The 13,124-nt window shown below is 26.4% G+C and overlaps 1 protein-coding gene across 1 annotated transcript; it reads right to left on the bottom strand.

Moving 5' to 3' along the window:
- Positions 1–5,742: 5,742 nt before the first annotated feature.
- On the bottom strand, positions 5,743–12,145 carry LOC132926856 (H/ACA ribonucleoprotein complex non-core subunit NAF1). The gene is given in 9 exon segments (XM_060991271.1): positions 5,743–6,780; positions 6,922–7,160; positions 8,444–8,518; positions 8,587–8,667; positions 9,009–9,086; positions 10,860–10,925; positions 10,927–10,977; positions 11,279–11,413; positions 11,822–12,145. Coding segments are annotated over 9 exon segments (1,569 nt in total). The 5' UTR covers positions 11,881–12,145; the 3' UTR covers positions 5,743–5,995.
- Between the last annotated feature and the right edge of the window lie 979 nt (positions 12,146–13,124).

The raw sequence follows: 13,124 nt of genomic DNA, 5'->3' as shown, positions 1-13,124 counted from the left end.
TACCTACTGTAAAAAAACTAAATAGTATAACTGTGTAACCTCAAATATAGATAATAATCTGTTTATCACCGTGACCGAAATCAGTGTGACAACAGTTTTGGAAGTAAAATTTTGTCTGGTCCGTGAAAAAAATTAAGATACCTACCTAATACATTCCTGCCTGATCGTCGACTGGGCGCCAATACTGGAATTCATACGTACGATAATTATCTTCAATCGTGTTCATACCTAAACATAATTGTAATTATTTTATTATCTTGTCTCACCTCGAATGGTACGCATATGGTGAATTAGTAAATATTAATTATTATTTATAATCCAATGATTAGTATAGCCAGTATAGGTATTAGATTTCTATCGAAGAACAGTTGATGAAAAGGGAAATCCGTCACATTAAGCCAGAAGGGGCGCGGTTAAGTCTAGCAGGATCAATGATCGCAGCAGTAAAATAAGTACCTGATTTTTTTTTTTTACTAGCACGTCCTCATCATTGTATAACGTCACGTTTTGGAACAGAAAGTGTTCTAAAAGTCCAATGGATATAAACGTGATTTTAGGTACCTAGGTAATATTTCAAATTAAACAAAGTAGCTATATTATAACATTTATAACCTTATATAAAGGTATAATAATAATAATAATAATACTAGAGCAGCAAACATGGTGTAACGTGTAACCCATATAATATAATATAATAATACAATATATAGAATATAGAAATTCGAAGAAACTAGAAATAAAAATATTTATTACACGACCAAGTATAATTAATAGGTAAGTGAAATAAAATGATTAATGAAAAATTAACTACTAGAATGACTAATAAGTAATTTGTAATTTCTATCAAATCAATGTATTGTATCTATAAAACATAATTAAATTACCTTTAGACTTAAGACATCAGACTTTAATGGTTACTTCAAGAACTATAGTCTATAAGTATTATTGAACTTATTTTGCTGCAGTATTTGAGCCGAAACCGTGAACATTTTTAAATATTATCCATTATCAATGATTTTAATTTTAGTTCCGTTATCAAAAACTCGAAAAGTTAAAAATTATATTTTACAATTTTACATTTAAATTAATAAATGCATTATTTTATATTTGTCTTATATTCATTGTCCATTGTTACATTGAATAATTAAATGTTTTGCGAGTTATATATTATAGCAGAATCATACAAATATACGATTGTATTAATATTTTTTTTCAATACAGTACCACCTACTTCACTATTTTTCTGACCGGTTGAAGTAGGTATGGTACCTATGTGGACATAGTTTTTGTTTAAAATTTGAAGAATTTTTCAAAATATACGAAAATAAAAAGCGAAAAAACCCTCAAAAAGCACTATCTTGCAAACTCTATGAAATATTCAAAAATATGCACATTCAAATTTCAGATTGGATATAATCACACCAAAAAATGAATTTATTTCGCACATTGTTATTATTTTAGAATAAATAAAAAAAATATGCAAATGCTATAAGTTCCGAACCCTGGTGATGACCAATGTACCAAATAGTTTCAATTTTATATCAGAAACCAGTAAATTATCCTCAAAGTTGAATATCTCAAAAACAAATAACTAACAGATGCTTGAAATATCATCAAATTTTTTAGCATTTTCTGTAGGTATGTTATAAATTTTCAAAATATTTTGACTTTGTGTTAAGCTTTTTATAGACACATATAAAATTGTCTTTAGTTGTAATCAAAACATTGATTACAATTTTTTCGCTTGTATAGTTTATAAATTATAATACAATGTTAACTACCAATAAACATAATATCATCGGACAATAATATGAAGATTGATTGATATGTTAAAAAAACCATCGTTGGTTTGATGGAAATAAACGGGAACAGTTCAACGCTATCGAAAAATATGTATTAGTATTATATAAGAACACGTAATATCTCATTTTGCAAAGATGATCACTTTGGGTGTTGCCGGTGTTGGGTTCCAAAGCAAAACGTATACAACGGCCAAGAAAATACGCTTATCAGTGTGTTTTTGCGGCACTCGACGTTTAAGCCGCGCACACTACTCACAATCGGCGACCTGGCCGACGAGTACTCGTTCCGCGGGAGAATTATTTACTATTTATTATTTTATTAATGTTCGTCTATCGTCTGTGACGACGTGACGTACCTCGTCAATTAAACATTTTAACACAAATGCCCATAAGGTTATACATCATTTAATATCCGCATTCCGCGTGTACCTATTTATAAACTATATAACTGTTGTTCTAGGTTATTGTTTACCTAAATGTATGTACCGACAACCAACACAATAGGTATAACATATAAATGGAAAAATCTGTACCTATGACTTAGCTAAGTCAGGTGTGGTTACAAGGGGGGACGGGGGACCATGGGAACGATGCCCTCCAAATTTCCCAAAAAAAATTTCCACATTTCGAAGACTCAAAACGTGGTTGAGATCAACTAGGTATGTCGAAAAAAGATTAACTGGTCTTGCACTTTTAAATGTTCACTGTGGTACCTATAATGTTGATGTAGGTAACTAAATAAGCTATTGACAGGTTTTCAAAAACTAAAAGAAAATAATATTTTGCCTCATAGTTTTAGAACTATATGCTTACAGTGTTTATGTGAGTAGTGAGTACTTATATGTACCTACCTAGGTATTATATTTTTTTAAATTAATTATAACGGGTATTTTAAATAGGAGTTTTTTCAGTATTTTGTAAAATATACCCATAGTTTTTATTTTAGATTCTATTGCTGTAGACTGTAGTATACACGGAGCCGTGGCTGGTTCTATAGTTAGATAAACGACCATCAATGATAATATATGTTCGACATCCTTTCTCAATGTTTTCGTCGTTACAGCCTAAAAATTATAATCATTACTGTTATTTAATATTACTCGGGTGTAACTTGCACAATTAAATTGTGTATAAGTGTAGATCGGTATAACCACTGAACAAATTTACCGGCCGTCGAAACGCACGTTGTATTGTCACCATCTTACAAACAGAAAATACACAAATACATATGATTAAAAGTTCCAATTTCGAGTAGTGAGCTTTAATGATAAAGATAGTTGACTTGATCTATAACCTATTAAAAAATTTAAAGATACTTAGGTAATGCTAACATTTTTGTTTTAATGACTATTTTTTTTATATATAATATTTCGAATATTTATGCATAGTATTATGACCAGTACCATGCTAAGGTTTAATGCCACCGAGGGCACACATATTTTGCTGCCTCATAGACCCCTTTTCCAACACAATACCAATCATTAAAAAAAAACTGGTATAATTTACTGATTAAATTAATACAGTAAGGATACTTTGTCGCATCATCATTTTTTTGACAAAATATAGGTGTTAGGCGCAGGTATTTAGCATTTATATACCTATATATAGATTAGGTACATATACAATATAATTAAATCAATCATATAAAATATAATTTATATTATGTTTGTTTGCTATGGAAACTAAAAAAAACAACTTAAGCAACAAAAAATACGCTGTAAAGGCTAGTCAAGATCAACATGTAAATTAATTTTTATGTGTAGACTGTAAAAGACAATTTATTGATCATTTCAAAAAATGTCTAATGTATTAAATGTTAAATTTAAAGCACTATGATAAATTAATAAAATGTAACATAACAACAACAAATTATTAAATTTTATTCTAAATAAATAATATAAAATATAAAATAGTATGTATACATATTTTTAAGCCTTTGCGGGAATTCAAACTATATTTTTTTTTAATAACTTTTTATAACAAATTTATGAATGATGTTTTTCCAAACCATTTCTTCCAAAATATTATTTTCAATACATAGAATGGATGGTGTTGACAATTTTTCATTTGCTAATGAAGATCTTCGATAATTTTTTACTCTCTTCAATACAGAAAAATAATAATGTAATATTTTGTAGTATGACAACAAACTGTGTACTGTTCAGTGCTCACTGACTATAATAATATAGCGATAATTCTGTTATTTGTAAATGATTTTTAAAAATTTAAAAGGACGTCTTACCAGTCACGCGCATATGTGTTGTCTCCGTCTTACACACGTACAACATAGAACAATTTTCGTTCACTAGTTTCAATAGTGCGCTTTTAATTTTAATATTAGAGTGAATTGAGTGAGTTGACCTATTATCAAACTTTTAGGTAAGAAAATTAATTGTGTTCTTTCATTGGCTTTTTACGATATTTTAATGTTTAAGTGAATTATGAGCATTTTCAAATATTTAATAATTTCATACTCATATCTTACCTAAAAATTAAAATGTCGTAGAAAGCCAACAAGAGAACACAGATAATGAAATACTATTGAAACCAGTGAACGAAAATTTACTATGTGGTACATGTGTAAGACGGAATAACACATGCGGGCGAGACGTGCTTTTAAATTTTAATAATTCACCACAACTAAAAAATGAATATGCGTGCTTGTGTCGTATAGAGGTACCTACTGTAGAGGCGAAGACCGTAGTTATATCACTCGTTTTTGTATTTTCACAAATTCACAATAATGTGTGTACACTAATACTTATCAAGAAGACAAGAACTATTTAAAGTAATAGTATAATAAGTAATAACATTACTACAATAACTGTACGTCAATCCTCGTCCACCGAGTTTCGACTGCGTATGTGTAGTTATTGAATTCATTTGAATTTAACTTATTATTTCTGTATAATATATTTCATATATTTTAATATCTATAAAATGTTTAATCACTGATCAAGAAATTTATATATTACGAAAAAACAAAAAAAATGTATGAAAAATCTGTACACAAATGCCCCCTTTGCCCCCATTAAACACGCCTTTGGTTATGACTTTATGAGGTAATCAGGTATCAGGTAATGCAGTGAAAACTCTTTATAACGACTCTTTACAACGAAAAACTCTATATAACGTTAACGCTTTATAACCCATTACCTAGTTAATTCATTCTCTATAACGTATAGTCACTCTCAACAACGAAACAATATTTTATGTTTCATAACACTATCTACCTGTTATTATAAAAATAATCGGCAAAAATGCCGAAATTTCCAAGAACGATTACATTTTTCATTAGGTATCTACTTTTAATTTATCGTAATAATACCATTATTATCGATATCGAATATATATTATTCAGTTTATTATCGACGTAATTTCTAACAACAATTTTGTTTTTTTTTAAACTCTCTCTATTACGAAAACTCTCTTTAACGAAAGAAATCTCTTGGTCCCTTCAGATTCGTTATAAAGAGTTTTCACTGTATGTAAAATATTCCAATTAATAAATTAAAACACCGTAAAGGACGAATTATTAAAAAAATTAACAATGGTCTACGAGTCAAAAGTTAGCATGCTCTTTGTAATTAGTGCTGCAAGAAATAGTGACAAACTGATAATTGATGATTACTATCCACGACTCACGAGCCCAAGCATCAGACGTGTGCCAGTATAGGCTAATTGAACATTAGTACATTACATCTTGAATAATTGCGTAGTTTGTGTAAGTAATTTGATACATTTAATGATTCATATTAGTAATTACTCTAATTCATAGAGGAAACCGTTTGATTTAGAGCCTGCTAAGTATTTAATTTATAGGATTTTAAGTTGTAACTGTGCATGATCATTACAATTTATTTACATATTATTTAGATAATATTATCTGTATGATAAGAAAATCAAATATACTTAAATTGTGATGATAAGAAACAATGCATTTAAAATTTTTATTTTTTATTTTTATTGCAAAATTAATTTTTGCATTTCAAACCTTATTTAGATATAATAAGTCTGAGCACTGAGTTAATAACAGCACCCGTCATAAACAAATTACCAAGTATCTTAATATGGCTTTAGATATCAAAACAATTATTATAATTAATCATATATATCATATAGCAATACAAAAAATGAAATACAAAAACAAGGTACACAATAAAAAAAACATTTTTAAGCATTTTTGAAGGATTTTAATTAAAACGGTCAGGATAGTGAAATCGATTATTTGGATTATTTGGATTATTTGGGTCCATTGGTGGTTGAGATTGATAATCATATACTGGTGGCATAAAATGAGGAGGAGGAGGAGGTGGATAGTTGTGTCTTGGTGCATACATTGGATCATAATACCATGGATTATATGGTTGGCGATAAGCTTGACTGTATTCCATTGAACTCAAATGCTGAGCATAGGTTGGGAATTGTCTAGGACCATAACCATAATTGGGAGGACGAGGGCTGTATGTTTGTTGTGTCCGATTATTGGAATTCTGAAATGACGGACGTGGTGTCATACTCCTTGGTGTGGGATTATTCCTAACAACACTTTGACTGGGAGGATCAGGTGATTTTTCTTTGTTAACTTTATCATCACCTTCTCCTGAGGGTTGTGTACATTTTTTCTGTCTTCGACTTTTCTTTGCTAACTTTTCTGCTTCATCGTCAGAATAGTCTAAAAACTCACAAGGTGGTTCATTATTGTCTCTCCAGGAAGCATCACTTCCTTTAATTTTCATGAGCTGAGAAACCATAACATAGCTTGCGTATTCTGTCTGAGGAGCACAGTATACAGGTTCCTTAATTTGTACGTCAAACGTTTTTATATGGTTAGAATCGTTGAATCGGACAGCATAAAAAGGCTTTGTAACAGGTCCAAATACATCAAATATTCGTCCTAAAGCTCGTTTTCCTCGATCCACAAATAGGACAGAATCTATATCCAATGCAGGTTGATTTACAAATGCTTCAACAATAACTGTAATATAAAAAAAATAAACATTAGATTATGATGATTTTTTTTTTAATAAAAAAAAAATTAACATCATATTTTACAAGGGTTTTACATTTTTAAAACAAATTAAAAGTATGTAATTCCAAATTTTAAAGTTATACTTGCCTAAAGTGTCAACAACATTTTTTATACATCCAACTGGTTGACATTTGGCTTCATCAACTGATATTTTTAAATCTTCAATGGGTGGTAAATCACTAATATCTAATTCTCCTTTGGTTTTAACATAGTCTTTTGAAAATGTATTAGATGATACAGAAATTATGCTGTTTTCATTATCAGAATCAATTAATTGATCGTCATTGTTGAAATTATCATCATCACTAGTATCGCTGTCATCAGAACTATAATAAATACAATTTTATTAGAAAATTCATACATTTTTAACTAATAAGTACCTATAATTGATATCTATTTCCGCGAATGAAAAATGAATATGTATTATTATTATTATTATAAAGTAGTTTTATAAATAATTAGTTAAGGGTTTTCTAGTCGTTATAACTTAAAACTCATAATTTATTAAAAAAGAAATCGAAACCTACAAATACAATTATATACATACCATTTAGTTATTTAATAATGTTTTTTAACTAATTTTTACTATAATAATTTGTTTCATATTTTTTTGAACAATAAATAAATTTAAAGGTGTAGTAATAATTATGGAAATCGATAGATTAATCATCCTATAGATTATACATAAGTAATAAGAAAGGATCATCTAACCTTTTATATTTGGCGGCTCAATTTACACATTCATATAATATATGCTGATAATTGTAAAAGTTTATTTTATTTTTTATAATAAGCATATTAGATATTGAATAGGTTATTTTATTACAGATAGATACTGAGATATAATTATAATGATTAAGTTATTTATAATTATTTACCTAACCTGTGGATTGGACCACTTTGATATAGGAGAATAAAATTTAAAATGGAGTTGTGTTGAAATCATTTACTTTTAATCGGATTTAGAATAATCAATACTTGAGTGTATAGATATATTTTATCGAGTCATCAAAACCATGGAACCTACATTAACAAATATTTTATTGGATTAACAGAAACAACTTAGATAATTAAAAAAATAAAACGAACTTATTTAATTCTTGTTAGTTGTTCTATGACTGTTTTGAATAATTTTTTAAAGATTAGGATTAATTAACTATTTTATAAATTGTTTAAACCGTTAATTTTAATAGTTTTTTCAGTATTTGATACATTTTTATAAAAAATCAAAAAAGAATATTAATGCATAATATAAAATATTATGTTGATGAAATCATAAAAAAAACATAAAAACAACTTATTTTTAAGATTTTAGGTGCATTTAAATTTGGTCTCTGGTTATAATTAATGTATTTAATATATTATTTATTAACATTTTGTTTTAAATTAAATATACCCATTTCAAAAGATTCATATAAAATTCAAATTACTCAATTGGGAATTATGTGAATTCCTGTGCAATTGTGAATTGAGAAAAAATGATACGGATATTATTTTATAGATTAGATTATAAATATTAACTAAAAAATGATTTACATTAACTAAAATATATCATATTTTTAAACAAATTCTAATTAAATAAATATAAAACAAATTATAAAATGTATACCTTGAATCTTGGTAATTTGTAGAAATTAAAGAGAGTGTTGATGGTAAATTGCCTTTGGATAATACGACAGAAGACCTAAAAATAAAACAAAATCAGTTAATAACATTAATAATACATATAATAGAGAAATGAATATAAATTACTTAGAATCTAATTCGTGCAATTCATTGACAATTTTTAAATTTTCTTGTGTTGTAACTAAGTCTTTTGAAGCATCAAATTCTCTACAAAAAATATTTAAAACTTATGATATTATTTAATAAAAATGTACAATTTATTAAATATATATTAGGCATTCTAAATTAGTTGTATATATTAAATAATTAAACATATATATGCATAATTTTTAATGGACTAACATTGATTGTACCATTAATGGTACTAGTTATCTTTTTAAATGAAATAACAATATTTAGTTATAAAAGAAAAATATCTATGTACTAGTTATTTTTAAAATTTTAAAATATAACATAATACCAACTAAGTAGCACACATAACAATACTTATTTTGAAGACAAACAAACTATCAAATATCTACTATCATTTTTATAAAATTAATACCTACTTAGATTTTTCATAATTTTTAGATATTGTAGCAAATGAGGATGGTAATTCTGTGTGATCCAAAACAGCTGACTCTGAGCTAAAAAAAAATATATTAATACAAAATAACAATTAAGTAATCTTTATTTTAACCTACCTACTTATGAGTATATTAGAGCGCTTATTTTTATTATCGCTCTCTGATCTACATTCAACACTTCATAGTCTTTTATTGATATCTTAATTTTAGAATAAGTTTTAAGATACAACTATAAAATGTTCATAACTTGTTTTAAAATTAAAATATCAATGAAATCCTATGAAATATCTTAGATAATATTATTATGTTTGAGCATACATACACACTAGTCGATTTCAATTTTCAATCATAACAATTAACGGATTTAATATAAACAAAACAGTTAAGTCTCCAACTGAGTGGCTCACAATATTATTATACACCAGAATATACACCCTAATCCCCAAGAAAAGCAATATAACACAAATTTCATGAATTTATGAATTAGAAAATAAATTTAACATATATATTTCCTATTTAATTAAAAAGTAAAGATAATAATTTATATTTTCAAATATCTTAAGCTTAAAGTTTTTTGTTTAGTAAAGAAATAATAAAATAAAAATAAAAATATATAGTTTTGACTTTTGAAGATATAAAACCCTAGTCGTCACGAAAAAAAATCAGTTAAGTCACAACATAAACTTATATTATGTAAAAAAATCTACACTTCGCATTTAAAAAAAAAACCTTGATGATTAAAATGAAACTGTAAGAATAAAATAATTCCACATTTATATCATAACTTTTACTGTGGTTTTAACAGTGATTAAAGACCTTGTTTATTTGAACGAGACTGATAAAAAAGATGAAAACATTCAAAACAAATTAATTTACACTAAACTAATCAATTAAATAGTGTAATATTATATACTATTTAAATTGTTTATTAATTTTAAATATATTTTTAATAAACACAAGCAATATTAATCAAACAGATGTACGCATATTTTATTTCTGACCAATTTAACAATAACTATTTAACAATAATTCATTAATATTTCTTATCTATAATCATATCGAGTGGTACTAATCACTAATCAATATTTTGTTTTGGTATAACTCCCTCCCTAACTAAAACTATAATAAATTTAAATTAATTAAACTGTTTAAGTGGGTATCTGCCACTAAAATAAGAGATAACTGTCATGCACATGTTTAGCACGCTTGATAAACAAAGTCACATGCACCAACAAATCTGGTGCTTACATTATTATTTTTGAGATATAACTTAGGAATCACACCAGTAAAAAGTAATTGTCTATGTTAACATAATCAACACAATTATTTGCTTTTTTACCAATATTTAACTTACAACTAAAATATCAATTACAATTATTAATAGTAAATAATGAGTATTTATGTTTATGCAAAAGATAAAACTTTTTTTATTAATTGCATTTTTACTGTAATATCCGAAATTTAATTAGTTAAAAACAAAAAAAATATAAAAATAGGAAAACTTTATAGCTTTAACCTTTGCTCTCCTGAGAAATAGAATAATTATCGCTTGTACCAAATATCAATAAAACCATCAACATGTTATTTTTTGATGTGAATACTAAGAAAATTGGTAATTGTTTTAAGAAATTTAGATATTTTAACAAATCATAGTTTTATATAACTATGGAAATTTATAAAATGTATAAATGATTATATAAATTAATTAAGACCTATTTAAACTGAATAAAAATTTAAATATAATTAATACATAAACATACCAAGTAAGTATATCTAAGTTTTGCTTATCCAATACAAGTTCTTTAAAATATAAGTAGTTTAACTTTGACTTACCATAACATATGACTACCAAAACAATTACTCTCGGATTTCTGAACACAGTCATCATTGTTATCATCACAATTTTTTTTCATTGGTAGTTTTTATAACATGTAGATCGTTTTCACTACAACTAAAAATATATAAAAATTACAAAAATATACACAAAAATAAAACAAATATCAATAAAATTTAATAACATACACGTCAAACTAGTTATTACTCCTTACTTTCTAATCATAATCAATCTACAGTTACAAATTTGTTTCGAAACAAAACTAGTTTATAATTTAATTTAGATATTTGATAAATTTCAATTTTTAAATATCATGTCAAAATTATTCTTAAAAAACAAAACATAATGTCAATAACTAACAGCTGTAGACATACTATTAAAAAACAACAAAATCCAAATATGAAAAGTAGATACTCACACTTTGTCAATTATAGTTTCAACTACTTCTTCTGTTTCCATATTAATATCATCACTAAATTTCGGAGAGGCAGTAGTATTCTCAACTTTATTTTCTTCATTAGCGATTCCAAAAAGTCCATTTACAATTAATTTTCTATAAAATAAATAAAAAAAAACTGTAGGTGAGAATTAAATATATAAAATTGGATTTATACACAATAATTTTAAACAAATTATTTAAAATGTTATTTTGTCAGTATACATTAAACCTTAAAAGACACTTTAGTATTCAATAACAGAAACAATGACTATATTTATAATTGTGCTGTAAATTCAAAATACGAGTACTACAGAACAGACAATAGGTTGTAAAATTATAGCAATAAATCACATGAAAAAGTTAAAAACTGAATTTGAAAACACTGTTTCTGTCATCGAGGTAAAGAGAATAAATGTGAATGAAAAATTGTTTCTAATCCGTCTACGTATGTACCTGATACTCCACTTCCGGACTGAAATTTTTAAGTTATGAATAATTATAAATTTATGACAGTACACTTACTCGTTATTAACATCAGGACTGCATTCGCCAGACGAATCGGAACTTTGATCGTCCATCATTCAGTTGCGGATATCGTTCCACTGTTCGGGCGGGCAAGAATCTTAAGACGACGAACGAAGGTAGTGCGTACTATGGCGTTGGGCTGAGAAGTTTGCAAAAAAACGTATATAAACGAGTGAAATGTATAGACTGGTATATTATGTATTACATTTCTCAGGCATATTAAAACGATAATATATTATTATTATGATGTAAATATTAAACAGTTTTTAACACATTCACAACTTGTCGGCTTCCCGCACGTGAGAGATAATGATAATGCGATAGTTTTTAGGTTATGGTAGAACCGGAGAAAATAAAAAAAATTATTGTTCGGTGATAAAAATGTATGATAGATACAGACACATATATAGTTTTTTTTTATCTATATCTATTCTGTGGGTACCTACAGACTTCAGTGATAACATTTATATTTTCACGTATGAGTTGGAAACTATGATCCAATATTCCAATGATCTGCGTCTGGAAAATAAATCTGTGCATTCTTGAAAATTTTTCAACCGATTCCTTATCATTTTTTTAATTAGGTACCTAGCCAGATAGGTACCTATATTTTAATTAATTTTATTTAGTTATAACTGACAAATAAGAAAAAATTATAGATCAGTATTAAATAAAATAATTTTACAGAAGTTTAAATCGGTAAATGGATAAAACAAAGACTAAAAAATAACACCAAAAACATAAAAATAAAAAATAAAACCCACTAGAATTATTCTAGTAGAATATAAACCAAATATGTTATTTTGGCATTTTGCTATTACCTATGTCCTATGTCATATTTTATAACACATAATAATTACATACCTATTTACATATTTATGTAATCATCTTTGATTAAGCATTGTACCTACTGTATTACCTATTGGCTATTTTAATACCTACCTATTTTAAAACCAAATACATTTATCTATGGACTATGATTCAATTTATACGTTTGATTAAATAATAATTATAATTTGCTATGCTAGTAGATGTTGAATGTACTTCATCACTGAATACCTAGATATCATCTCTAATGGACGTAATCAATTTGAATTCAATTTTAAATCATTAGGTACCTATATTATGAAAAATCATCCTAAACGGAGACGATCAGCCTATATTAGATAAGTACTGTTAAGTATATTTTACTAAAGATTATGTAATAACTTATGATTATGTCACCGTATTATAATACTTAATTATTATTTATTATCGTATAATTTTATTTAATATTACTACATAGTACATATACATAATA

Source organism: Rhopalosiphum padi, chromosome 3 (assembly GCF_020882245.1).
Source record: "Rhopalosiphum padi isolate XX-2018 chromosome 3, ASM2088224v1, whole genome shotgun sequence".
In the NCBI taxonomy this organism is placed as follows: domain Eukaryota; kingdom Metazoa; phylum Arthropoda; class Insecta; order Hemiptera; family Aphididae; genus Rhopalosiphum; species Rhopalosiphum padi.
Note: the sequence above shows the minus strand (reverse complement) of the source record. Positions and strands in the feature narration are given on the sequence as shown.